This window comes from Typha latifolia, chromosome 5, assembly GCF_019914945.1.
Source record: "Typha latifolia isolate L0001 chromosome 5, TyphaL0001v2, whole genome shotgun sequence".
Lineage (NCBI taxonomy): Eukaryota > Viridiplantae > Streptophyta > Magnoliopsida > Poales > Typhaceae > Typha > Typha latifolia.
The window spans coordinates 967,773-992,613 of NC_133090.1; the positions used below are offsets into that span (position 1 = coordinate 967,773).

The following is a 24,841-nucleotide window of genomic DNA, read 5'->3' on the forward strand; positions in this document are numbered from 1 at the left end:
ATACTAAAATAAGTTTATACTTGTGGAACTAAACGGGCATAGGCTTCTGCAGATTCCATGGTGTTTTTCTGATATCAATTTGATTGATGTAAATTAATAGAGTTGCTGTGAAATATATGGAGAATTAAACCTATAAGAGCAGTCCTTCAAGCAACAAATGATCCAATATCACAAAGCTTCATTCATCTCAGACCCATGCCACATGAAACCTTTGGCCAACCCAACCTGATAAAGAAAAAAAAATCATCAGGTGCTTTTAATCAAGAATAACAATGTAACTTTTTGACCTTGAAGTTGTTTAAAAGAAATTTTGTCTTCTCCTAAATTGCATTTCCTACTCCATTACGGAAGAGAATAAGAGTTCCCTAGCCTGCCTTCTACATGCCAACAAATATAATGGCCTTATGGCTCCTAAAAATCTATATAAACCGGTCGGTCAACGAAATCATCTCAAAGTTCTATCTCAATGGTTTCTGATACTTGTCTATCCTCATCTCCCATGTCATCTTTTAGATATTTTCACCAGGGGGCAGCTCAGCAAGCTTCGGAGGAGTTCCAAGAACTCTTTCCATGTCAAACCGCACTTCAATATTACGGATGCTATAACCAACAACCATCAGCCAATAAAGCAAGTTGGCAAGCTCAGCAGCACTTGTTTCAGTCACTGTAGTCTGCGCAGATAAACACGTGCATTAACTCGAGGGAAATTCTAATCAGGAATTCTGGCAACTGAATTAGTACAGCCATCCCTGACTAAACCAGTTAATATGAATTTGTTATGAAAGTATTCTAAGAGACCCAGCATCAAAACACCAAAGCATGAGAAAAGAAGTTTGAATTGTATAACTAAACTTCCATGACAACATGCCATGCATTATTTGTATTTTTTGATGCAAGCATATGTATCTTCAGATCAAGATGATCAAAGTAAACATAAAAAACCCAAGGAAATAGTCATACCTTCATTTGTGCAGGATCAGAAACTGCCAAAAGGCGCTTAATGAAGGTATTCATAGCAAAAATAACATCCTCCCCAGCACTACTAGTCAGTTCCTACATACATTCACCACAAAATTATATCACTAAACAGATGCATACCAATGCATATAAAGATTAAGGAGAATGACAATATAATTGGTTATTGATCATATATGTTCTCCATATAATTTGTTGCTGATCATACATGTTCAAAGTTCAATTCTCATAGAAGCAATTTCAAGATTGTACAGAAATAACAACAAAAATACAACAAATTAATAGCCCACAATCAGAATATAGAGTTCTCTTGTACATAGTCGTTCATGGTAATTCATAGAGACCAAGAAACTTGAAAAGTCAAGTCATACCTTGATATTTCAATCCAGTATATGATCTTTTTACAGTTAACTTAAAAAAACTCATGTTAAGTACAAAGTAAGGCAAGCTATGTGGCAATTGCATGTCAGTGCCTGACGAGATTTAATTTATCATCTTGGGAGAAGCTTGTTAATTCAAGATAGATTGACCTCCAATAATTAGCAAACTGCTCAAGAAACTCTAACAATTCTAATGACTTGTGCAAACTCTACGGCCACTGATAGCAATGTATATAGGAAGTACTAGAGAAACTCTTATTCACCGAAATGTATCAAGGACACAAGCTAGATATGAATTATATGCTCCATACCTTCAAATTTTGAGGTTCGAGGGATTTTAGATACTCCAAAATTTCATTTTGTCCATTTGTAGACCTCCTTGTGACCTGACGATTCAATTCGTCAATTTCTGCTTCAAGCAATTCTATGTATTTAATGGCATCCATTTTCTCGGGGCCAGTGGTCTTATTCCACCTGATAACTTCTCCAATCACCTTTTTTTGTGTACCAGGTGCATAATCTGGTGAATCCTAAAGTACCAATAGAAACATATCACTGAACAATCATACTGAGAATAATAAGAAACAAATGGCAAATGTTTATCAGGTGAACCCTTAAAAGTGAGAGGCATATCACTAAACAACCATACTGAGACCAATGACAGTCAAATGCATGTCTATATAGTATGAAGAGGAAACAAGGATCATAGAAGGAAAATTCAAAAACATTAAAACATCTATTCTAATTTACTGGTCCAATACTCCGTTGTAAAATGTCAAATTTTAGAGAAATTCTTTCAAAATTTATTTCTTTTTGGTAGTCAGTGCCACAAATGAGGATAATGCTAAAGGACTAACCTTTATAAATTGTGCTGCCCATATCTATTCTGATAAATAGCATGAATCTTTTATTGAAAGCTTTCTTAGTTATCTAAAAGCATGATTCTGGTTCTCCATATTGATTTCGAGGGAATTGCTTGCCTCATCATCATATTTCTGTTTTGTTTGCTGTATCATCAATATCATGCATGCCATATAAAAAGATCATTATATCACTTAAACCTTCAGGCAATCATAGAACAGTATGCAGCCTTACACTTTTAATTTTCCTATACATTTTACTCCCAGTTGGCCAATTTTTTTTAGACAACTGATTTAATGCTTCTAGTCATACAGTTGTCACAATCAAAGGGTTGTAAAAGTGGCTTTGCCCCTCAACAACTCTATTCTCGTGCAGTGGTTGCTTGAGATTGATGTGAGCCATTATATGGGATGGTAGGTTGAATTTGATGGTGGAAAGGTCATTTGCATGGAGTTTGCTCAATTTATATGGGAACTAAGTAAGGATGCTTGAAGTTAACATCACTAGTACTATAGTAAAAGATCTATACTATAGTTGCCAGATGAATTTAAGGTGAACACTGGACAAGAGGTAATACAAACCTCAGTATACCTTGATCAACAACAGGTATTCTCAATTTCTTCTTTTGCACATAATCAGTTTGCTGGTATGCGTGCTTTTGACAAGATACCCAACTATTATTAGCAGCATGAAGAACAACTCCTTCAGTTGAGTAGAATCTACGGCACATGGCCGTACAATGGATCTTATTGGTAATCCATCATCCTAAGTTTGCAAACATGAGATAAAGTATCTCAGATTCACTGCTTGAGAAAGAATTGTCTATTATTCTAAGTCTAGGCCCTTCAATCCAGCAATAAGCATAGGAAGAAAGCATCAAGAGCTTCCTTAGCAACTTTTCTAAGATTTTATAAGAGGACTGTCCATGGAACCTGACAGTCTCTGATGCAAGTGGGGTGGCATTATGGCACAGCACTGTCTTGACACTTGAAAGAATAGGACCATGGCATGCCATCACACGATAAACTGTGTCAGTGCAACATGCAAACACTTCATCAAGGCATTATACATGTCATTATGAGCAGCAAAGTTGGTTCACCTTTCTAACTAATATCTTAAAACAGAAATGCAGAAATACCTTCTTGTCTTCTGGATCAGGAAGGGCAATCTGCTCTAAACTTTGCTGCAACTCCACACGGTACTGTGCATTCCTAAACATGTAGCCAGTCATCATAATACTGTACATCAGCTGTGCCAGGTTTTCAGCAACCTGTGTTAAAAACCAGGGAAAAAGAAAATAAAATGGATCAAAACCATAGATAGCATGATTATGCATAGAACTACCATAAAATAGATACCACAGGCTCTAAATTAATACTGGGTAGAATAACAAATCCAACATGCCAAAGCAGAATATGTGATCAACTATCTGGAAAAACATACCGTTGTAACAGTTACTGCAAAAAATTGAGGTGGAAGTGTTCCAATCATATTTGTCACAGTTTGGCGCATGGCATCAACAACCTCCAAGAGGAAAGAGATCACATAAAAATTGGTTTTGGGTTATTATGAGTTTATATATTTGACATATTAAGATATGCAAAAAACATATTCGAGTCCATGTAACAGCAGAAACATCCAGAAAATGACGTTAACATGGACCTGAATAACTTTTCTTTGAAAAAGGAAAATAATGCCTAAAAGAAAGAAGTACCAGATAATAATTTACCTGTTGTGGAGCCCTCTTTACGAATAAGTCCATAAATTCTGGCTTGACATTTCTGACATATTCCAAGAGAATGTCTCTCCTGCTCTTGGGCTGAGAATGATGAATTAAGAATTAAGCAAAAGTTTCCATGAAATACATCTGTCATGCAACCACAAAATTGTTTCCATGACACGAAAAAGAAAATATTGAAGGAAGCAACGGACTGATGCTACATATTAACACACCACAAGTATCCACTGACTAATAAAAAATCAACTAAGCATACTCACTCAAAAGAAACCTCAAGCTCTAATATGAGAAAGGTAAATGAGAATTTTACTGAAAAATGTGTACCATGTGAATTCCTTACTGTGGCCATATGATTCCAATGCCTGTGATGCTAACTTCTCCTCTAACCATATACATAGAGCATTGGACACATATAGTAATTCCAATAACAGTAAATACACAATAAAAAGTTCTCATCTACATTTGAAACATGTCGAATACTACCTGGAACGAAACAAAGTATAGTATATATTTAAAGAAGAAACACCTTTAACAGAAGGGACTGTAAGGCTAAGTTGAGCTTTGAGGCAAAATTGGTCAGTTAGCTGTTTATCCTGTTATCCAGGATACATAAGCATTATGCTATTAGCTCAAATAATTTGGTTATTGGACATCAGGCAAAGTTAACAATAACAGGGATAACTTCAAAGTACACTTGTTTTTCTCTTTCGGAAGCAACAAAAACAACTACTGAAATAAAGGTCTTCCACAATTTTGGCAGAATAGCTCTACCTATTATGGAAGTCCTTTAATTTTCTAAAACCAAAAGGCAAATGTTTCTTTGTCGTGACTCGTGACACGAACAGAGGAGGCAAAATATATATTAACTGGGAGTGGGGACAATGTTGCACACCTCTGTGTCAAATAATTCCCTATTGGTTAAAAGAATCTGTGCTGGTTGACACTCAACATAAGACTGGCTTGGCTTGGCTTGGTTTGGGGTGGCATATAGTGTCACAAACTCATTCATATAGATGTCAAACATTTAATGCCATGGAAAATGCAGACCAAGATGAGCAATAGTTGATCAAGCCACTTAAGGTGCAACGTGAAGATGGCACAAAAAAATATATAATAAAAACAAATCTCATTTTTATCGTTCCCCTTGTATGACTTAACAATGAAACCACAAAAAGTGGAAAAGACAGTCTCTACTAGATGCATGAGGCTCTCTTGTTACATCTGAATTGGTCATACTAAAGTTTACACCTTCCTAATCACTAATCCTTCTGGACGTAGGAGCCAATAAAGATTAAGTTGATAATATGTTTCACCACTTAATAGCTCAATTTTGGCTTCCAAAGGGCTTATATAATCAAAAGAAGTGTCCTTAGTATACTGTCAACAAACATTAAAGTATTAAACAATACTTTCTGCAGAGTGAGAAGGACTTTCCTCTTAAGTCTTAAATGATGGTACAAATGGCATCTAATCTAGTCATACTGTGCAACTTCCTAATGAGCAATTTGGTAATCCTCCTAAGTTAAACCTTATAGCAACAATTTATGATAATTATATCATAATCACCTCCCAATTGAAACCCTAGCATGCGAATCAAACTTCGATACAACATAAAAGGAAACGAGGGATACCAGATTCCCATTGGGGGGCTTAGAATCGCCACCAGAGGCGAAAGCATTGGGATCTTGCGAAGCCCTCACAAGCTTCAAGCGGCATCGGCTCCTCTTCGGAAGAGGAAACGAGACGAAGCGAAGCGAAGGCGACGGCGAAGAGGAGAGGAGAGGCGAAGGAGCAGACGGAGATGGAGCGGAGATAGGCTTCAATGCATACAGAGAAGACATGAGCTTCTCTCTCTCTCTCTCTCTCTCTCTCTCTCTCTCTCTCTCTCTCTCTATGTATATAACTTGCTAGTAGAGCGAGAAGACTACGGAATGGAGTGAGAGGGATGAGAAGGGGAGGGAGGAGGAGAGAAAGGAAGGGATTTGGCCGGCCGTTGCTTTTGTGAGACCACTTTATTCTTAGGAGAGAGGGTATCTGGATGGATTATCGAGGTTTTGTTGGATAACTGGATAGTGTAGGTATCGGACGGTCGATATCAATTTGATGCGGAATAACGGTGGATGATTGCTGGTAACTCAATGGTTACGGTGAAACGGTATGTCACATCTACCTGATCATAATCGGTCTTTTTTTTTCCTTTCTTTTTTATCATTCATCAATTATGCACTAAAATTTTATCAAACTTAGCTAATATATTAAACCGTCTAATTTAGACTTCGAAGTTGTGTGCATCACCGAATTAAGTACCACTGAGATATTATTCTAAGCTGCTCTTTCAAACCAATCAAGACAAATTATTAAGTCAAGCCACCACCGACTATCAAACAATTTTTTTAACATTAATTAATTTTATCATAATTCCTCCATTTGTAATCTCAAAGAGAGGAGAGCTTCTTGCAGAACGGCAGCAAAACAAACTAGAAAAATATTTGAGAAATTTACCAAAAAACCAGCTTCATTTCGCACTCATTTTAATTTTATAATATTTTTATTTATATCTTTAAAAATAAAACCTTACTCAAGAGTCAAGAGTATTAACGCTATTTTACATTTATATTTAATTTTTAATGTTGGAAGTGAAGGGTTTGGGCTGGGGGCCCAACCGTTGGGCTAGGATAGGCTAGTTGGGCTTGGGTTATAGTTTAATATAAAATTTCCCTTTTAGCGTGGGCACGCCGTTCACTGTCCACGCTCAAAGTTCTCCCACTTAAAGCAGTGATACTTCCAAACTTCCTCCCAAGTTACACCTCGGCGACGCTTCCATGGATCTCTCTTCCTCTCCTCTTCGGAAACTGAACTTGAACCCCTTCCTCTTTTCTTCCATATAAACTAATAATTTTAGAGAGAGAGAGAGAGAGAGAGAGAGAGAGAGAGAGAGATGGCGATGGCCTCATCGCGGCGGCGCCACCATTACCGTTGCCCGATGCCGGCGATCTCCGCTGCCTCGGCCTTCCCTGCTGCCGTCCTCCTCCTCATCGGCCTCGCAGTCCTCTCCTACCTCGCGCCCCCTCTTCTCGACCACCCCTCCTTCTCCGACAGCCGCCGAATCTTCCATCGTGGCTCCCCCGATCCCGCGGTTGGCTTCTGGACTGCTGCTTTTTTCTCTATTTGAATCCGTTTACTTTCTAACCCCTATTCTCTGCTTCTGTAGCTGCCGGATTCGGGTGATCTCCAAGGAAACGGTGCTGGCAAAGAACTTTTCCGTCTCCCGGTCTGTGTGATTTTGTAGTTTCATCTAGTTTTTGTGTCAGGTTTGTGGTTCTCTAGATTTGATGCTGAATTGGCCTACTGTTGATTTCTTTTATAGCATGGTGGAGGGACGTCGAGGAACGATCTTTGGGGTTCAAGGCTGTCTAAGTACTACTATGGATGCAGCAATGCGAGCAGCAAGTTTCCAGGTCCATATTAGATGTATAATTGAGTGGTAATTATTATTATTGTGCTATATATCATATTAGGAAATTGTTAATAAGCCAATTGAATAGTTATTAGTTTTACTAAATCATGGCGGAATTAGTGACTTTTTCAATTTTTTTAGTTTCTTCTTAAGTCATGTGAATTGGGTTTTAGAAACTCTAGGGTAATTTGTATATGTGGCAAAAACAGATTGGATGTGAATAGGATAGCGGCAATTTGTATCCATTATCTTTTGGGATTCAAATATGGAAACAAATAATAATCGGATAAAAGGTTGGTATCAGTATTTTGTTTGATAAAAAAATACAAAGTTTAACCCAAATAACGGAGATAACCATATCTGATTGTAAACCAATGCATAAATGTGATATTACTTAAAAGAGGAAAAATATAGGAAAGTTTGATTAGGAATTCAATAAGAGCATATAAGATGAATTTATGCTGATCTTGTTATGTTACTTATGGTGAATATCTGGTTGTGGATTTGGATTTAAGTAGGATAGACTAGCTATGTTGCTTTGCTCAATTGCTTTCTTGTCTTCATATTTTCAGCAGCCAAAGCTATTACACACCCAGATAGATACTTGATGATTGTGACAAGTGGAGGTCTAAACCAGCAAAGAACAGGAGTGAGATATCTGCCCCTCTTTCAGCGCTTGGATCTGAAATATTGAGTTCTTACTATCTTTAGCCTATTGAATCTGTTGGTGCTTTCTCCATGCTCGGTATCATCTATATTTATTTCTTTGCCTATTAATTTGAACGAAGAACAGTTGAAGCATAAGATGGTATGCCTGGCTGAACTTGTTTATTTATGTTTCTGTTGATAAGTATTGCCAGTTTATCTCACTATTTTGGGCAGTAAAAAAAAACTTACTCCTGAATGATAGTTGAACATATATGGAGATTAACAACCATTGACATCTTGTACCCCTTCTTGAAGAAAAACATGGTGAATCAAAATCACGTTTTCCTTACATTTTGCTTATGAATGATAAAGAAAGGAAAATGTGGGCAACTTACAAGCCAACACAAACCAAACATAATGCTAGATATATGCAATTTGAATGGAGGACGTTAGGTGTGCTTTCACCTCGTTGTTGTACCTCTTTATCTTTTTTAGTTGACTCTTTCCTTCTTAAGATACATTTATTGACATATCTTCTTATTTATTTATTTATTTATTTATTTATTTTTTGTGACATGATCTTGATTGGCTGAACCTGGATCTAAAAACCAATCGTGGATTCCTCCGATATCTAGTGGGGTAGCATAGGCTGAGTTGCCAGTTTGATGAAATTTGTATACCAAGAAGTGGCAATAATTGATGATTTGTGCTTGCTGATATAGTCGTGTGAAATTTGAACTATTGCTTGGATCTTTTACCCTTGCGTTGCTGCATCTATGCATATCATAGGCAACTTGAGATATGACATTTATTTTTCTCAGAAATAGATTTATAAGATTCCAGATCACACTCTGTTCAAAGCTCATAGTTAACTACTTATTGGATGTCAGATTACTGGTAGAGTTGTTAATATATGGATTATGAGCAATAGGTAATTCTGTTTAATGCTGCTAATGCTTTTGTACCTTTTTAATATAGTCTCTGTAAAAACTTATGCCAAACATCTATCGTTCTTTCCAGATAACTGATGCTGTTGTTGCAGCACGTATTTTAAATGCCACCCTTGTTGTCCCTAAGCTGGATGAGAGATCGTTCTGGAAAGATTCTAGGTTTGAGCTATATTTCATACATCTTAAGTTTTTTACATGTTAACCTTGCAGTATGCCGGACTACTCCAAGCTGAACTGCTAAAAGCATCGAGCACTGATTTGTTGTACTGTGCCTGGTGCAGCAATTTTGCAGAAATTTTTGATGTTCACATGTTCATTTCATCCCTCTCAAAGGATGTCACTATTATAAAAGAACTCCCAAGAAAAGGAGGCAGAATTGTCAGGTCTCCATATAGACTGCGTGTCCCGCGGAAATGTACTCAGAGATGTTACATAAATCGAGTCTTACCTGTTCTTCTGAAAAAACATGTAAGTGCTAAACTTTGTCTATACTGCAGATTATTTGCATTAAACTTTGTCTATACTGCAGATTGTTTGCATTCTTGGCGTGATCAGAAACACTTGGTACTTTGGTTCCACCCATTTTAAAATATATGAGCTATAGTTATATACCTTTTGATTATTGGTGTAAATTCAGTCTCCTGATGTCAGCATAGTAATTGTTCCAATTGCATAAGTAGCTTATAACTACAGGATTTATCAAATCTTTCACATAATGTGGTAGTTTGGATTTGGTACAGCATGCTTAGGATTCAACCTATTTCTCAAATCTTTCACATAAGATCGTAGTCTGGATTTGGTACAACATGCTTAGGATTCAACCTAGTTCATTCTAATCTAGCAATTGTTGTTAATCCTTTAGCCTGATTGGTGACCGATCTTTTACCTAATTCTCGGAAGATCATTTTTTTCCTTGTCTTCTGATATGGCTAAGATCTATTAAAACTGTTCATAATCATCTATCCAGTGTATTACACTATACAATAGCATATACTGAACACTATACACTATACATTTAAAAGAGGTAATTTATATTTTATAGATACTACATGTTTTCAGGACGCTCCGGAAGATAATAAATTTTCCTTATCTTCCCATGTCTGGAAGAAATTCTACATTGTTGCTTCTTTGTTGGTTCAAAGAGCCAACACATCAGCAAGTTGGCATGGCCTACCATGTACCAATAGGGATTTCATGTTAATCCTCTCTTTTGATTGATCATACTTCAGGTAGAATTTGCCATCTTTTTCTAGTTACTTTAGTCAAGTGATGACGAGTTATACAAATAACTGAATAAGTAGTTCTTGCCGGAGCGTTCTCAACTTTGAGTTGTACAGTATCAGCTCATATTGTTACTTGCCTACAAGTTTTGTGAGATAGCTTTCTCAACTTCCGGTTTTGCTGACATCATATTCCCCTACCATCCATTTCACTTAAGCCTTCACCTTTTCTGAGTTTCTACCAATGGGCTTCCATAAAGTTGTGGAAGTTGCAAATATCAATTATGAATGAGGCAACAACATCTACTATTGTCAAGATGTGCTTTTTCATTGATCTCTCGAGTTAGTGGTCGGGATCATCAAGTTCGTATTACGATCAATATGTTTAAGATGCTTCTGGAGTGACTTTTAACTCATCTAAATCCTATCTGTTCTTCACTGTTACATAGGCCACTTGGGAAATTGAAATGACATTTTAGGAGGGAAGGGCATAACAATGATCTATGTGGAAGGTTGTCTAGCAAAGGCCTTCAGCATATCTGCCAAGTATCATCAGTGTATATTTACTTATACCATAGATGAGTGTGTGCTTCGAATTCTTGAGAAGTTATTGTAAATAACAGGGACTGCTTGTATATTATTGGAGACACTCAGGACGCAACTTAATCCATTAGTTTGTATAAACTTTAGCTACTACCTAATGCAGACAAGGACTAGTCAGAAGACTCTGAATTTTCTTTTTTGACTTTGAGGGCCAGCATTTACTTTTGGTTATTTGTAGTTAATATTTCAGATTGGCCCCGTAGATAGAGCTGTGTAGACCATGTAACTGTGCTTCATTATGTCTAGGTGGTTCAACTGACAAAGTTTGACTACCGACTTGCAAACAAGTTGGACACAGATTTGCAAAAATTGCGATGCAGAGTTAATTATCATGCTCTGCGATTTACTGATCCAATACAACAAATGGGGGAAAAATTGATACACAGAATGAAGGTTAAAAGCAAGCACTTCATTGCCCTTCACTTGAGGTAAGTTTCTAATTTGGCCATGTTGCAGAGTAAAGTTAGATCTATCCAAATTTTGTCCTTTTGTCTCCCTGATTTATGAGTCAACTTGGTAAAATTGCTCAAATTTTTTTTTTCTATTGACATGAGTTCTTGTAAGCCAAATAAAAAAAAAGGGAAGCCTGTCTTTGGTTCAATTTGTTATAAGCGTTGATTTCCTATACTTTCTTATAAAACCTAGTGTCATTTTCGTTAATTCTTTTACACTGTCTCACTTTATATGTTCTTTTTACACGTCATATACGCTCTACTCTGTATGATCTCTTTGCAGTCTTTCATTAACTCTTCTACAGTGCTTCACGAACTTAGTCTATTTGACTGTACTCAAGTACTTTGTTTTCAACTCTATTTGGTATAACTATATTCATTTCTATTCTCTCGTTCTATTTTCCTTGCCCAAACTAGTTCTAACTTCTAACAGTTACTTGCACTCTTATAGATATCTATTGATGTTTGGGTCATACTTTTGGTTTATGTGATTTAAGCTTTCTTATTTGGTATTATTTGAGTTAATATATAGGGAAATACTTTTGTGGTTTTCAAAAGTACACTCTATTTCTCATCACTTTATTGTGTGCATTTATCACAAGAATGCTAGTAGCTTCCTGATAAAGTCACTTGCATGACAGATTTGAACCTGATATGCTTGCCTTTTCTGGGTGCTATTATGGTGGAGGAGAAAAGGAAAAGAGAGAACTTGGTGCAATACGCAAGAGGTGGAAAACTTTACATGTAAGTGCATTTTATCTTTGTTGAACTAGTCAAAGATAACTCTCTCTTGCATGAATCATGAATGAGTTCTGAAATTCGTGCAGATAAGCAACCCAGACAAGGAAAGAAGGCATGGGAAGTGTCCTCTAACTCCAGAAGAGGTTGGGCTCATGCTCAGAGCATTGGGCTTTGGAAGCAATGTTCATATCTATGTGGCTTCTGGTGATATTTATGGGGGTGAAGACACGCTAGCACCTTTGAGATCACTCTTTCCAAATTTCCATTCAAAAGAAACTTTAGCCAGCAAGGAGGAGTTGGCTCCATTCTCCTCATTCTCTTCTCGGATGGCTGCCCTTGATTTTATTGTATGTGATGGAAGTGATGCATTTGTGACCAACAACAACGGGAACATGGCTAGAATTTTAGCTGGCCGAAGGTACTCGTTGTTTAGGTTGTAACTATGATCTATAAACCACTCATCTTTTTCTTACGATTGCAGCTTTTCTTCTTTTATCAGGAGATATTTTGGGCATAAGAGGACAATACGCCCAAATGCTAAAAGGCTCTATTCCTTATTTCTGAATCGAACAAACATGTCTTGGGAGGCATTTGCCTCAAACGTGCGGGCTCATCAAAGGGGATTCATGGGGGAGCCTAAGGAGGTGAGACCAGGCAGAGGGGAATTTCATGAAAACCCTTCAACATGTATATGTGAAAATGCTGGGGTTAAAACAGGAGGTGGCTCTGCTTCCCAATTGCAAAACATCAGTGGTAGAAATGAAAAAGACAATCTAGTTAAAAATACTGGTGAGGCAACACATCCTACTGATACTGATGAAGAGGTGGACTGGTCAGACTTGGATTATGGAGAGGATGCACCTCTAGGGAAGGCCTTGACAAATGATACAGAATTGGATGATGATAGACGTGATGATCTTGAACTAGAAGAGATTCTTTCTGACTAGAAAAGGAGGTGGTTGTTGGAAGCTCACCTTCAGTAAACAAAACGTATTCTTTTACCATATTCTTTTTTATAGCCGGAAGTGAGCTTTGTGTCGTAAAGGAACAACAGCTGCTACTTCTAGCGTGCAAATATTCTCTGCAAAAGAATTGTACAGCATCTCATTCAACTTAAGAACTGGAGCACTAATTTGCTGGAGTTGTCTGGCTATTGTGGAACTAAACTACATTGCTCATTGCCGACGTGATGATTTTGGTAGTATAATTCTCCATCAGCAGGTCCACCCACAGTTCGTAGTAGTATATATATATATGGTTTTATGTTTCATCTTCATTGCTTCAATGATGTAAATTTGCCCTCAGATTTTCACGAGGATTTGGAACGGGAAGCCAAGTTGGAAGAGAGAATTGAAGAATTATGCATTCCATGCTTCCCAATACTTGTTGCTGAGAACTCTCTAAATTGATGCTTAACTTGTACCAAGGTCTGTGAGTTTTATCTTCTTATTTGTGTTTTGGATTACTGTCAGGAAGCTTTGTATGTCATGAAAACTGGTGAATTTTGGTGAGATTGGGACCAAGTCCTTTTCAATTAGAATTTTATTTACTTTGTTTGATCTGATAGAGAATGATATAGCCTTGGAAATTTACTCATCCCTAAAACCAGATGTCCAGAAAAATTAAAAATGGAGAGACTCCCTCTCTCTCTCTCTCTCTCTCTCTCTCTCTCTCTCTCTCTCTCTCTCCCCTTTTCTTTTTCTTTTTTTCTTTTTGTAGGTTTAGTTCTTATTTCCTTCTCTTCTACCACCAAAATATCACAAAAAAAAAAAAAAATTGGATGGCTAGAAGTCTCTCCACGTAGAATCAAATCCCACAACATCCCAATACTCCCAATCCCTTGTTATAACCTCTCCATGTCTTTTTCTCTCTCACTCCTCTTCCAAGTCTTCCCTCCATCTCGTGTTCTCTTCTTCACCTCTCCTTCTCCGACTCATCTCCCTCCTCCGTTTATAACTACAAAAAGACCCACCAAGAGAAAGAAAGCTCAAAAGACTCGACCTTTGGAGACCTCACCAATGGCTTCCACCAGCCATCCCCTCCTCTCCTCCTCCCTCTACGGCGCCAAACTCCACCCCAGGCTCAAATCCAACCCCCTCTTCCTCCTCTCTCGAAGACCCAAATCCTCCACCCAATCCCTTCTCCTCCCACCTCAAGCTCCAAGACCCAACTCCCAAAATCGCACCTTCAACGCTTCCATGGCCGCCTTCCTCCTTTCCACCTTGACCCAGAACCCCTCCGCCGTCGCCCTCGCCGAAGACATCACCCCTCCTCCCGAATCCGTCCAATTGGAAGCTGCCACGAAGCAGGACGCGTCGTCATCCAATCCCTTCTCCAACGCTCTCCTCACAGCTCCCAAACCCCAGACCTCCTCCGACCTCCCCGAGGGATCCCAGTGGCGGTACAGTGAGTTCCTCAACGCCGTCAAGAAGGGCAAGGTGGAGCGCGTCCGGTTCAGCAAGGACGGCGGGATCCTCCAGCTCAGCGCCGTCGACGGCCGCCGCGCCAGCGTCGTTGTGCCCAACGACCCGGACCTCATTGATATTCTCGCCATGAACGGCGTCGACATCTCCGTCTCCGAGGGCGATTCCGGCAACGGGCTATTCAACTTGATTGGTAACCTCCTCTTCCCCTTCCTCGCCTTTGCGGGGCTCTTCTTCCTTTTCCGCCGCGCCCAGGGTGGCCCTGGGGGTGGGCCCGGTGGCCTCGGGGGGCCTATGGACTTCGGGAGGTCGAAATCCAAGTTCCAGGAGGTGCCCGAGACCGGCGTCACCTTCGCGGACGTCGCCGGTGCCGACCAGGCCAAGCTCGAGCTGCAAGAAGTGGTCGATTTCTTGAAAAACCCTGATAAATACACTGCTTTGGGGGCAAAAATCCCCAAAGGTTGCCTCTTGGTGGGCCCGCCGGGTACCGGGAAGACGCTGCTTGCTCGGGCCGTGGCAGGGGAGGCCGGAGTGCCGTTCTTCTCTTGCGCGGCTTCTGAGTTCGTCGAGCTCTTCGTCGGTGTCGGAGCATCAAGAGTTCGGGATTTGTTCGAGAAGGCAAAATCAAAGGCGCCCTGCATTGTGTTCATTGATGAGATTGATGCAGTGGGGAGGCAGCGGGGGGCCGGAATGGGTGGCGGGAATGATGAGAGGGAGCAGACTATTAATCAGCTGCTGACTGAGATGGATGGGTTTGCCGGGAACAGCGGCGTGATCGTTCTCGCGGCAACTAACCGGCCTGATGTGCTGGATGCGGCTCTGCTGCGGCCCGGAAGGTTCGATAGGCAGGTTACTGTTGATAGACCAGATGTTGCTGGAAGAGTTAAGATCCTACAGGTTAGTTTGCATAGTTATCTATGGATTAGTGTTGCTTTCTTGTCACAATTTTTATATGCAATTGAAGTTTCTTTGAATGAATCTTTTGGATATACTAATTTCTAGTGTGAAATTTGGTGTTAGCATAGCCTGTTGGTACAGTATGGGGTGATGCATCTTGGATCTCATACATGATAATAAGGATGCTAGGTTTTGTTCTTATAAGTGAGTTTATTTATGTGAATGGTGATGCGCTTCAATCTCATACATGATAATGAAGGATGCTAAGTTTTGTTCTTATGGCAAGTGTGATTTTATTTATGTGAAGTTGCACTCTAGGGACAGTAAACAGTATTGAAATTTGTTTAGCTCTCGTTAATCCAGGGAGAAAGGCTAATTTTTGTGCAATTGTTCAGCTTATCTTTTTTTCATGAATTAATATTTTAGGTGCTTACAACTATCAGATACTTCGAAAAGTGCATCTTTCTTTAATTTTTCTTTCCCTTCAAGAACTGTACGCGATGAATTAGGACCAATTAATTTGTCACTTTAGCTGTAGTAAAGTGAGTGACTTAGTAATAAGCTTGATAATAGATGAGAGAATCTCATTATGAATTTTAGCTTCCAGTGATCATAGTGCTTCCATGTAATGCTATATAGTATATACTGATTATCGGCAACAATAATCCTATTGTTTTTTCAGGATCTGATATATGATAAATCTCTTTTTTCCCAACCTTTGATCATATGCTATTAGATCTATTTATTTTCATTTCTGGTTCTCAACATGGCCACACAATGCAATGCAATGAACCTTTGTATACTTCTTTATTTATCTGTTTATTGAGTCGTTTTCAGTTTTCCATATTTCATTGAAATTGGATAATAACTACTTAAGACACTTAACAGGTTCACTCCAGAGGGAAAGCATTGGCAAAGGATGTTGACTTTGAGAAAATTGCTAGAAGAACCCCTGGCTTCACTGGAGCTGATCTGCAGAACCTGATGAATGAAGCGGCTATTCTAGCTGCCAGACGTGATCTTAAGGAGATAAGTAAGGATGAGATATCTGATGCTTTGGAGAGGATAATTGCTGGGCCTGAGAAAAAGAATGCAGTTGTTTCAGAGGAGAAGAAGAAACTTGTAGCATATCATGGTAATTCATAAAAGTCTCATCAACTAATATCACTCTTTTAAAGTTGTCTGTGATCCTAACGTATAGTTGAATCCTATATCTGCAGAGGCTGGCCATGCTCTTGTAGGTGCCCTCATGCCTGAATATGATCCTGTCGCCAAGATTTCCATTATTCCTAGAGGTCAAGCTGGTGGATTGACATTCTTTGCTCCAAGTGAAGAGAGGCTTGAATCAGGGCTGTACAGTAGAAGCTATCTAGAGAACCAAATGGCTGTTGCCCTTGGCGGAAGGTTGGTTGACAACAAAGAATTTATCCATTTAGAAATGTTTGCCATTTTATGCAAGTTTACATGTTGTATGTGTATAACTGCCTTGCAGGGTAGCTGAAGAGGTGATCTTTGGTACAGAGAATGTCACAACCGGAGCTTCTAACGACTTCATGCAGGTTTCGCGTGTGGCTAGACAAATGGTTGAAAGATTTGGTTTCAGTAAAAAGATTGGTCAAGTTGCAATTGGGGGACCTGGTGGAAATCCATTTTTGGGCCAGCAGGTATGCAACTTTTTGCAGTTTGTGCAGTTTTTGGTGTAACTGAAATATCAAAAATTAACCACAAGCTACTGCTTAATTATTTGCTTCCCTAAAGGTTAAAGTGTTCATATTAACAATGGCTTCTTTGGCCTTCTGAAATCACAGATGTCATCTCAAAAGGACTATTCCATGGCAACCGCCGATGTGGTCGATGCCGAGGTGAGGGAGCTCGTGGAGACAGCTTATTCTAGGGCCACAGAACTCGTAACCACTCACATTGATATCCTGCACAAGCTCGCGCAGCTTCTCATCGAAAAGGAAACAGTAGATGGCGAGGAGTTCATGAGCCTGTTCATCGACGGCAAAGCAGAGCTGTATGTTGCATGAGAAAGCAATTTGTGTTCATCCTACTGTATTCCTATGTTATAATACATTGTGGCAAAAAAGAAAAAGAAAAAGAAGCTAGCAAAAAGGAAATACATTAATGTAAAGAGTTTTGTCTAAATTTGTTCTAGGAGCCTTTACTGCTAAGAGATTGCAGATTGTTGCTTCTCATGAGTATAAAGAGGGTTTCATCATCATCTAACACACTGATCTGAAGCATATAAACTTCTGCATGCTCTGCTGTTGCATCTGCTGCTTCAAATGAGAGTAGGGTTCTTTTTCGTAAATAACCCTCTACATTTTAGATTTATTATGATAAACCTCCTCCATGTACACTTACCAAAAATTCTTCATTTTCTGAAAAAAAAAAGGAATTGTCCTTTGGGAGTTTATATGAAAGATGGAGAAATAGAAAAAAATAAAGTTAAAAAAAAAATGAAGTGTTTGAAATATTCAATCCCAGCCTAACTAGATGCAGAATGGTCGATCACATCTTCTTTGGATTTGAATTTATTAAATTTAGTAGATTTACTCTTTTTTTTATTTATGCGTTTGAAGGCTAGGTATAAGTTAAATAAAAAGTTAACACTCTCTAGATACATAAATATTTAGATCTAGTCTAGGACTTAAGTTATGTGCGTCGCCAAACTAGTACTCTGAACTAAACGCCGTTGAGACTTGCTTCAAATCGTTGTGCTGTCAAGCTGTTCCTTCAAGCCAACCGTACTGTCGAGTCATCAACCGAATTGACAAACCACTAAATTATTAAATAATTTTTTCATAATATTATTTAAAGTTAAAATCGAACCCAATAGATTTACTAAGGATATTAAAGAATTGTCAACATCGTGGAAAAGTTTTCAAGCTCGGAAAATAAAAAACGTCCCACCTACGCTGAAGGCATCGATATAAAGCAGTTATCTAGCGAAAGCTACGGAAGAAAAGGAATAATAGAAGTTTCAATTTTGACTTCCTTGTATTACTTCATATTATCTTCTTAATTCATCTCATCTTTATAGGATTTCACCTGCTAAAATTTTCCTCTCTTTTGGAGCTTTTTCCTCCCTCTGTCTTTCATAATGAGGTTAAAATGTAGATGAGATCATTCACGATTTCTACATGATGATTCTGCTAGAACTCATTGGAGATGATTTAATAATTGCCATGAGAGTGTGTTATAAAAATAAATTTAAAAAAAAATTTAAAATTTTTTTTTTTATTGCATGAGGTGGGCATCAAATTATTGCCTATTGATTCCAAGTACTTGCAAATTGCAATTTGTTGAACTAAATTTTTATTTTCCAAGATATCTACAAGAATAAATACGCTTCAATCAACACTTTGTAATAAAAAAAATGATCAAACTGATGTGAATTTCTCTTGAGAAAGAAGCTCAGAGCTTTCACTCAAAGTGGTAAAAGATTCCATTCTGCCAAGCAAATTGAGATCCACATGGACATCATTTGGACCTCTCTTTGCTTAATCCAACTAACATCAACAAGTCTCTATCCACCATGGCCAACTTGCCTAGACATAGAGCATCAAAGTCATGACAATAACTGGTCTAGAAACCTCGGCATCGAACCTGTTGCTTAACGATAACGTTATTCGAAGAATAACAAGATATGTAAAGAGAGAGTCATCCAAGATCAGCCAAGAATGTGATGCAGCAATAAAGTTGTGAACTAACAACATCAATGTTGTTCTTGTTTCTTGAATATTCTAGCAGAGAGCAAATGATTGAACTGATAAAAATTGTCATAGTTACATGTACAGGGCTGAATAAATGAATTGAAAAAGAAGAAGAAGAAAAAAAAAACTCAAGGAACAATTGGTGACAAAAGAGAAGGATTACTACAAAAAAGTGATCAGAATTATTTCTTCTTACATACTAGAAACCAAGTGCAGGGCACTGATCAGAATCGGCCATATTTCTGTGAGCAGTCACCTTCGACGCTTCAACTGAAGCACGGCTTGGCATTAGACATCTTTGGATACGTCCACTGAAGGCTAGAACTCCGCTAGAGGACTCTGAAAGTCTGCCGTAACTATGCACGCAACAAGTCGATGGATGCAGGGCTTCTCAACTAGCGGTTTAAATATAATTCAAGTATTAGCTATCCTGTACAGCTAACAGCAATAAATAACATTCTATAAATATGGAGTGCACTGCCATAGCAAAGGGTGTAAGACCTGGAGTAGTTTAAAGATGCACATGCACTGCAGTTCTTTCTCTTCCTGCTCTAGCTCAGAAAGTAGGTAAGGATATGGACTCTTTCCAGAAGAACATAACTATAGCATCAAAGGTCAATTACTGATATCGCGGTAAAAGAAGAAATTGATCTGATTTGCCCAACATTGAGAAAGTTTGAACTGAAACACCAACTGCGTGATGTTAGGAAACTAATTCATTCAACGCTTTCTCCACTTCCCTTCTCGCAGTACCAATAGTGTAAGCTTTGCAAATTGGGCAAAGTCTTGCTTTTCTAGGAAAGTTGATATTATGATGCGTCAACGATCCTCAGGATGACAATAATTATGAACATATAAACAATTTACGAAGACCAGCTGTGCATAAGCTTTGAGTTGCTCCTTGCCAAAGTGCAGATAGCAGTTGGCTGAACAACCCTGATCATTAGGAATAGGTCTGCCATGCAAGGAAGCAGTCTCAATGGACCATTCCTTCAAGGTTTTCATGAGACTCGTTTTCCACGTCAAATACTGTGGACTGTTAACAGATCCTTGGCTCAAGAGCAGCTTTTGCTGGGACAAGGACACAAGTCCTAGCAGCCAGAATTGTCAAAACCTTCAGAGGTGCTCATTAGTGTTAAACTTTGACAGCCTGAGTGTTGATTCCCTCCTGGTGAGCAGTTAAATGTCCGAACTCTTGATTTATAGAAGTGATCCCCAGGTGAACTTATGAAACTTCTGCTTTCTCTTTGGTGAATCTCTCTTTCTCTTCTTTTAACTGCTTGTGCAGCCCTTCATACGCTTTCGCAGAAGTAGCAGTAAAACTATCCACGGCTTCAAAAATCTGTCGCAAATTTGACTGCAAACTGCTTACTTCAACAGGCGGGGCCTGATGCACCAGCTGCCCTGATAGAGGTACAACGCTCTGACCCATCACTTGTACCAATTTCTTGTTTCGTGCTTCCAGTGCCTTCCGCATTACTTGGTCCTCCCTCTCCATTGATCTAAGTTTCCTGTCCATATCTTTATTTGCCATCAACATCTGGCGCTGCTCAAAAGAGTGCTGTTCCCGGAGGTGTGAAATGTTGGTGGCAAAAGCTTGCGTAGCATTGACTACTTCTGACCCGGAGATCATTTCCATACTATGTGACCAGTAATTACAGATGACAAAAATAGAAGGTGCACCTAACCTTCCTGGAGAATATGGAATAACTCCATCATCAGTTACTTCAGGTTCATAAACAATACCGTTGTTCAGCCAATCATTTAGTGATTTAACGTAGTTCCTCTGAGCATCTATCCAAGAAGAGAAATTAGCAATCCAATCCCACAACTCCAGCTCTAGCTGCTTAGCTGCTGCCACATGAGAATCACTAAGCTTTGCTCCAGATAACACAGAATCTAGGTTTTTAGCTTCTGATATGGCTTGGCACTGAGTATGATGGCATTCCGACATGATTTCCCACATCCTTGTTAACCTGCAAGATTATTCTTCTCAATAACAAGGGATACTGCCGAGCAGAACTCATATGTAACATGAAGCCATTGGCCTATAAATAATGCCAGACATACTTTTAATTGCAAGACAGGCATGCAAAATGACATGCATGTGGGGTGAAAGATCTAGAATAGAAGAACATCAATCAACTTGGAGAACATGATGCATGCTGGCTGATTCTGTACAAAGATCTGATATTCAGGTTCTGAGACTTAAATCAAACAGTAGCATAAGAAAAATGAATATTTACATATCAATATACATACTGCCTCTCGGGAGAAATAAATCCTTAGAGGCAAACGACTACTCCAGACGAACATATGCATCTCAGTAGTTAGATTAACGTATCCAATCTTTCATTAATTAGTTAGGACAAATGGAGCCTATTCTTTTATATTAGCACTAAAGATAGATCAACCATCATGAAACCATTATAAATAATTCACATGGTACGGTGGCCATGTACAAAATGGAAGAAAGAAATGATATAAAAGGGATAGATGCATGACCAAGGCATGGGAAATTAGGAAAATGACTTACCAACTAACATTAATAGAATTTTAACGAACTGTTTACTTGTTGACTATGCTAGTATACATGTGCACATTAGATATTCAAGAAAACTATAACGAATGGCATACCCTTGGACAAGCTCGCATAACTCTGGCCATAATTCTTCATCCCTCAGGTTACTGATCTTCTTTGAGATACCATCAACAACCTGAATAGCTATTCTTATTCTTGTAGATAACTTCTTAATGGAAGTTTGTGTTGCCTCAAGCTTGCCAGACTCTGCACCTGTGTCAATCAGGTGCTGCAGGTGATTGTGTTCCCTTTCATAGCGTATGCGTATCTTTTCCTCAGCCTGTAAAACGTGACAAAATGTTACCTTAGGAAATGGAAATCTGAGCTATCATCTTGCAGGCCCTTTTATATAAGATTAGGTAGGTTTTGTTGAGCAACTTACCAGATATATTAAGATGACATCTGGATGGCTTTTATAATTGAACAAAGTAGCAGAACTACAGAATTATTAAAATGAGGTGGTCTTTTTTTAAATTAGTCAAAGCCGGTAGACAAATGCATGCAGAAGGGATAAGAATATCTTCTATCGAGCCTAGTTTTAGAACCAGATGCAGCAATACAACGGGAAAAGGACAATACTCGTCATTTAAATAATATGAATGAACTGATCAAGCAGGCGAAATCTATAGAATAAGTCAACTACAACTTAGACTTATTTTCTGTAAAATAACACCAACCATCAATGAAATATATCAGAGGTCAAACTGATGAAACCCTCAGATTTTCTAAATATTGTGTACTATAATCTAGGGTTACCATAATACACAAGGATAAAGATTAAAAAATTATGAGGCTCACATCAATCATTATCCTAAATCAACAGGAAGAAGCATCATATCACAGATAAATATGAAAGCGGGAAAAAGGAAAAAGGAAATTGTAGCATACCCTGACTTCATCAAGGAGCTTCTTTTCCCACATAAGAAGCTTCTGCAATGTCAAAGATAAATTACCGCAGCCCATCGCCTTGTCCTCTTCAAAATTCAGGAAGTCTTCGTCCATCGCAAAGGATGTAGAAGGAAACCCACAGATCATCATTGCAGACACTGCTATCATCAACAATTTCGGAACAAAGATTAATTTTTATGCAAATCAAATCTAATCTAATTAAAGATAGATATAGCACGGTCCGTCCATTCACCTTTGTAAACAGAATCCTTCCGTTGGTAAGGTAGCTTCCCTACTTCTAGCATCTTGGACACTTGATCGGCGGCCTCCGATGCCGTATTGAACTGAATCATGATATCCTGCACGACTTCGGAATCGTTATGGTACACCCGGGCCGCCACATTCCGGCGTTCCTCGGATTTCTCGTCGCCCACCACACTCTTCTCCACCACATGGACGTCATGCTCCAAGCTACTACTACCAGCCTCCATTTCACTCTTTATTCCATCCTCTTTCGCCGCCGCCGCCGCCTTACTCGAATACTCCCCCATGTTAGCAGCTGCCCCAGAGCTAAATTCTGCGACCTTTTTGTCTCCGTACGCTTCCTTGACAATCTCCGGCTCCTCGTCTTCCAAATCAGGGATTCCTTCCTCCTCCCTCACGTCCTTTAAACTCCTACCAGGGGAGTATGGCGCAGGCGCGTAGTAGCTGTCATACGCCTCAAATGGATTAAGGAAATCCCAGGTGGAAGTCCTCGGCGGCGACGGCGGAGGCGGAGGTGCTCGTGATGACGACGGCGAGCCGGGGCCAGGCGCTGAAGCAGGCGGGGGAATATTAGGGGGAGGTGAAGAGGATCCAAATAAACCACCCGTTGCTCCGTAGCTCGGATACGAATATTGGTAGGGGTAATAATTGGAACTTTGAGCCGCGTAAGGATCAAAATTGGAACTTTGGGCCGGGTAAGGGTAGCCATAGTAAGGATAAGCAGAGCCAGATGGCTCGGCGGCGGAGACGACGGCGTCGGGGCCCACAGAACGCTGCTCGTAAGTGACAGAGGAGGCGGCGGGTTGGCTACGGGCATAGTTGAGATTGACGTAGGTGGGTCCCAGAGTAGGCTCGTCGTCGTCGGAGTGGAGGTGAAGGTGGTGGTCCTCGTCGGAGTCCTCCTCGGAGGAGTGGAACTGGATGTGGGAATCGGAGTGGGATCTCGAGTGCGACTGCTGTTGCTTGATGGCAGGAGGAGGAGGAGGGGACGAGGAGGAGAGAGGAGCGATCGCATCGCCGCCCTTGCGTTGGGCGGGGAGTTGGAGATGAGGCGAGGGATGAGAAAGGGGAGAGTGGAGACCGTTGAGGAAAGCGTGGAGAGAAGCGCCCACGGAACGCAGCGAGCTAACGTACGCCGCGTGGGCGTCGGCCAAGTCGTAGCGGTACCGGATCGCGTCGGCGAGGTGCTGAGATCGCACGAGGCAGTGCATCACAGCCCTCTCCTCCTCCAGCTTCGACCCACCGCACCCCATTTCGGAACCAAATCGAGAATTACGAACGGGAAGAGGCTGAATTCGGGAAACAAATCACATCGGGGAGAGGCCGAGACGCGGAGGAGCAAAAGATTAGAAATTGAGGTCAAGATCTAGGCTTGGGGTAGGTAAAAGTGGGAAAAGATGGAATCTTTGGGAGCTTTTCTTTGCTTTTGGGAGCCAGCGAAGAGAGAGTAAGGGAGTAGAAGGGGAAGGAGGAAGAAGAGAGGAAAGGAAAGGGGAGATAGGAAGCAGGAGGAGGGGAAGAAATACTAAGCATGGCTTGGATTCGTCGCCGTCGTCGTTGGTTCGAAAAGCGAATACGTCTTTTAATGGAGGGTGGGTGTGGGAGGAGGGAGAAGACAAAGAGGAGCTCAGGATTGGGGTGAAAAAAATCGAAACGGAAAAAGTACGCCGGGAATTTTTCTTTTCCTTCTTTCCAGTTTTAGGTGAAGACTTAAGAGAGAGAGAGAGAGAGAGAGAGAGAGAGAAGCCCAAACTTTTCTTTTTACCGTCTTATAAATTATTTATTGTTTTGCCACGTCGATTCTGTTAAGCAGAATATTAACTCGGACACAAAATTTTAATTATAAGCCGCAAAATTAGCACTACTTCGTTGAATCGATTTTGAAATAACTTTAGATAAATCTTTGATTAGAAAAGTAGTCCGACACAGTAAATCTCAGCTAAATTTTTTTTAAAAAATTTTACTTTAAAATTAGAGAAGTTAAAAAAAAAAAAAAATAACGGCAGAGTTAAAATACTGGAGAAAGTCATGCTTTGACAAACCG

General features: G+C 39.6%; 4 protein-coding genes across 9 annotated transcripts; 2 read left to right on the forward strand and 2 right to left on the reverse strand.

Moving 5' to 3' along the window:
- Window positions 1-158: 158 nt before the first annotated feature.
- LOC140789781 (uncharacterized) lies at window positions 159-5,983 on the reverse strand. The gene is made up of 7 exons (XM_073139611.1): window positions 5,586-5,983; window positions 3,946-4,035; window positions 3,660-3,740; window positions 3,355-3,486; window positions 1,667-1,885; window positions 961-1,053; window positions 159-671 (listed from the first exon to the last, which is right to left on the reverse strand). Exons 1-7 carry the CDS (start codon window positions 5,793-5,795, stop codon window positions 510-512), a joined length of 987 nt encoding a protein of 328 aa, XP_072995712.1. The 5' UTR covers window positions 5,796-5,983; the 3' UTR covers window positions 159-509.
- A 715-nt stretch (window positions 5,984-6,698) lies between these two features.
- LOC140788293 (O-fucosyltransferase 6-like) lies at window positions 6,699-13,584 on the forward strand. Of its 4 annotated transcripts, XR_012109002.1 has the most exons (11): window positions 6,699-7,090; window positions 7,166-7,225; window positions 7,322-7,412; window positions 7,984-8,060; window positions 9,080-9,168; window positions 9,291-9,477; window positions 11,079-11,260; window positions 11,926-12,028; window positions 12,112-12,443; window positions 12,525-13,246; window positions 13,331-13,584. XR_012109002.1 is itself a non-coding variant. In XM_073137485.1 (10 exons), exons 1-10 carry the CDS (start codon window positions 6,893-6,895, stop codon window positions 12,970-12,972), a joined length of 1,767 nt encoding a protein of 588 aa, XP_072993586.1. In that variant the 5' UTR covers window positions 6,699-6,892; the 3' UTR covers window positions 12,973-13,584. The 4 variants fall into 4 exon arrangements, 3 of the variants coding, with proteins under 3 accessions (XP_072993586.1, XP_072993583.1, XP_072993585.1); XM_073137485.1 differs by having other exon boundaries at window positions 12,525-13,584; XM_073137482.1 differs by having other exon boundaries at window positions 6,760-7,090; window positions 7,987-8,060; window positions 12,525-13,584.
- Window positions 13,585-13,653: 69 nt separating this feature from the next.
- LOC140788292 (ATP-dependent zinc metalloprotease FTSH 1, chloroplastic-like) lies at window positions 13,654-17,574 on the forward strand. Its single transcript, XM_073137481.1, has 5 exons — window positions 13,654-15,345; window positions 16,234-16,480; window positions 16,566-16,749; window positions 16,838-17,009; window positions 17,154-17,574. Exons 1-5 carry the CDS (start codon window positions 13,654-13,656, stop codon window positions 17,373-17,375), a joined length of 2,517 nt encoding a protein of 838 aa, XP_072993582.1. The 3' UTR covers window positions 17,376-17,574.
- Window positions 17,575-19,050: 1,476 nt separating this feature from the next.
- Window positions 19,051-24,510, reverse strand: LOC140789433 (uncharacterized). Of its 3 annotated transcripts, XR_012109179.1 has the most exons (5): window positions 22,787-24,510; window positions 22,534-22,691; window positions 21,702-21,925; window positions 19,566-21,040; window positions 19,051-19,459 (listed from the first exon to the last, which is right to left on the reverse strand). XR_012109179.1 is itself a non-coding variant. In XM_073139136.1 (4 exons), exons 1-4 carry the CDS (start codon window positions 24,048-24,050, stop codon window positions 20,290-20,292), a joined length of 2,397 nt encoding a protein of 798 aa, XP_072995237.1. In that variant the 5' UTR covers window positions 24,051-24,510; the 3' UTR covers window positions 19,051-20,289. The 3 variants fall into 3 exon arrangements, 2 of the variants coding, with proteins under 2 accessions (XP_072995237.1, XP_072995236.1); XM_073139136.1 differs by having other exon boundaries at window positions 19,051-21,040; XM_073139135.1 differs by having other exon boundaries at window positions 19,051-21,040; window positions 22,534-22,694.
- Between the last annotated feature and the right edge of the window lie 331 nt (window positions 24,511-24,841).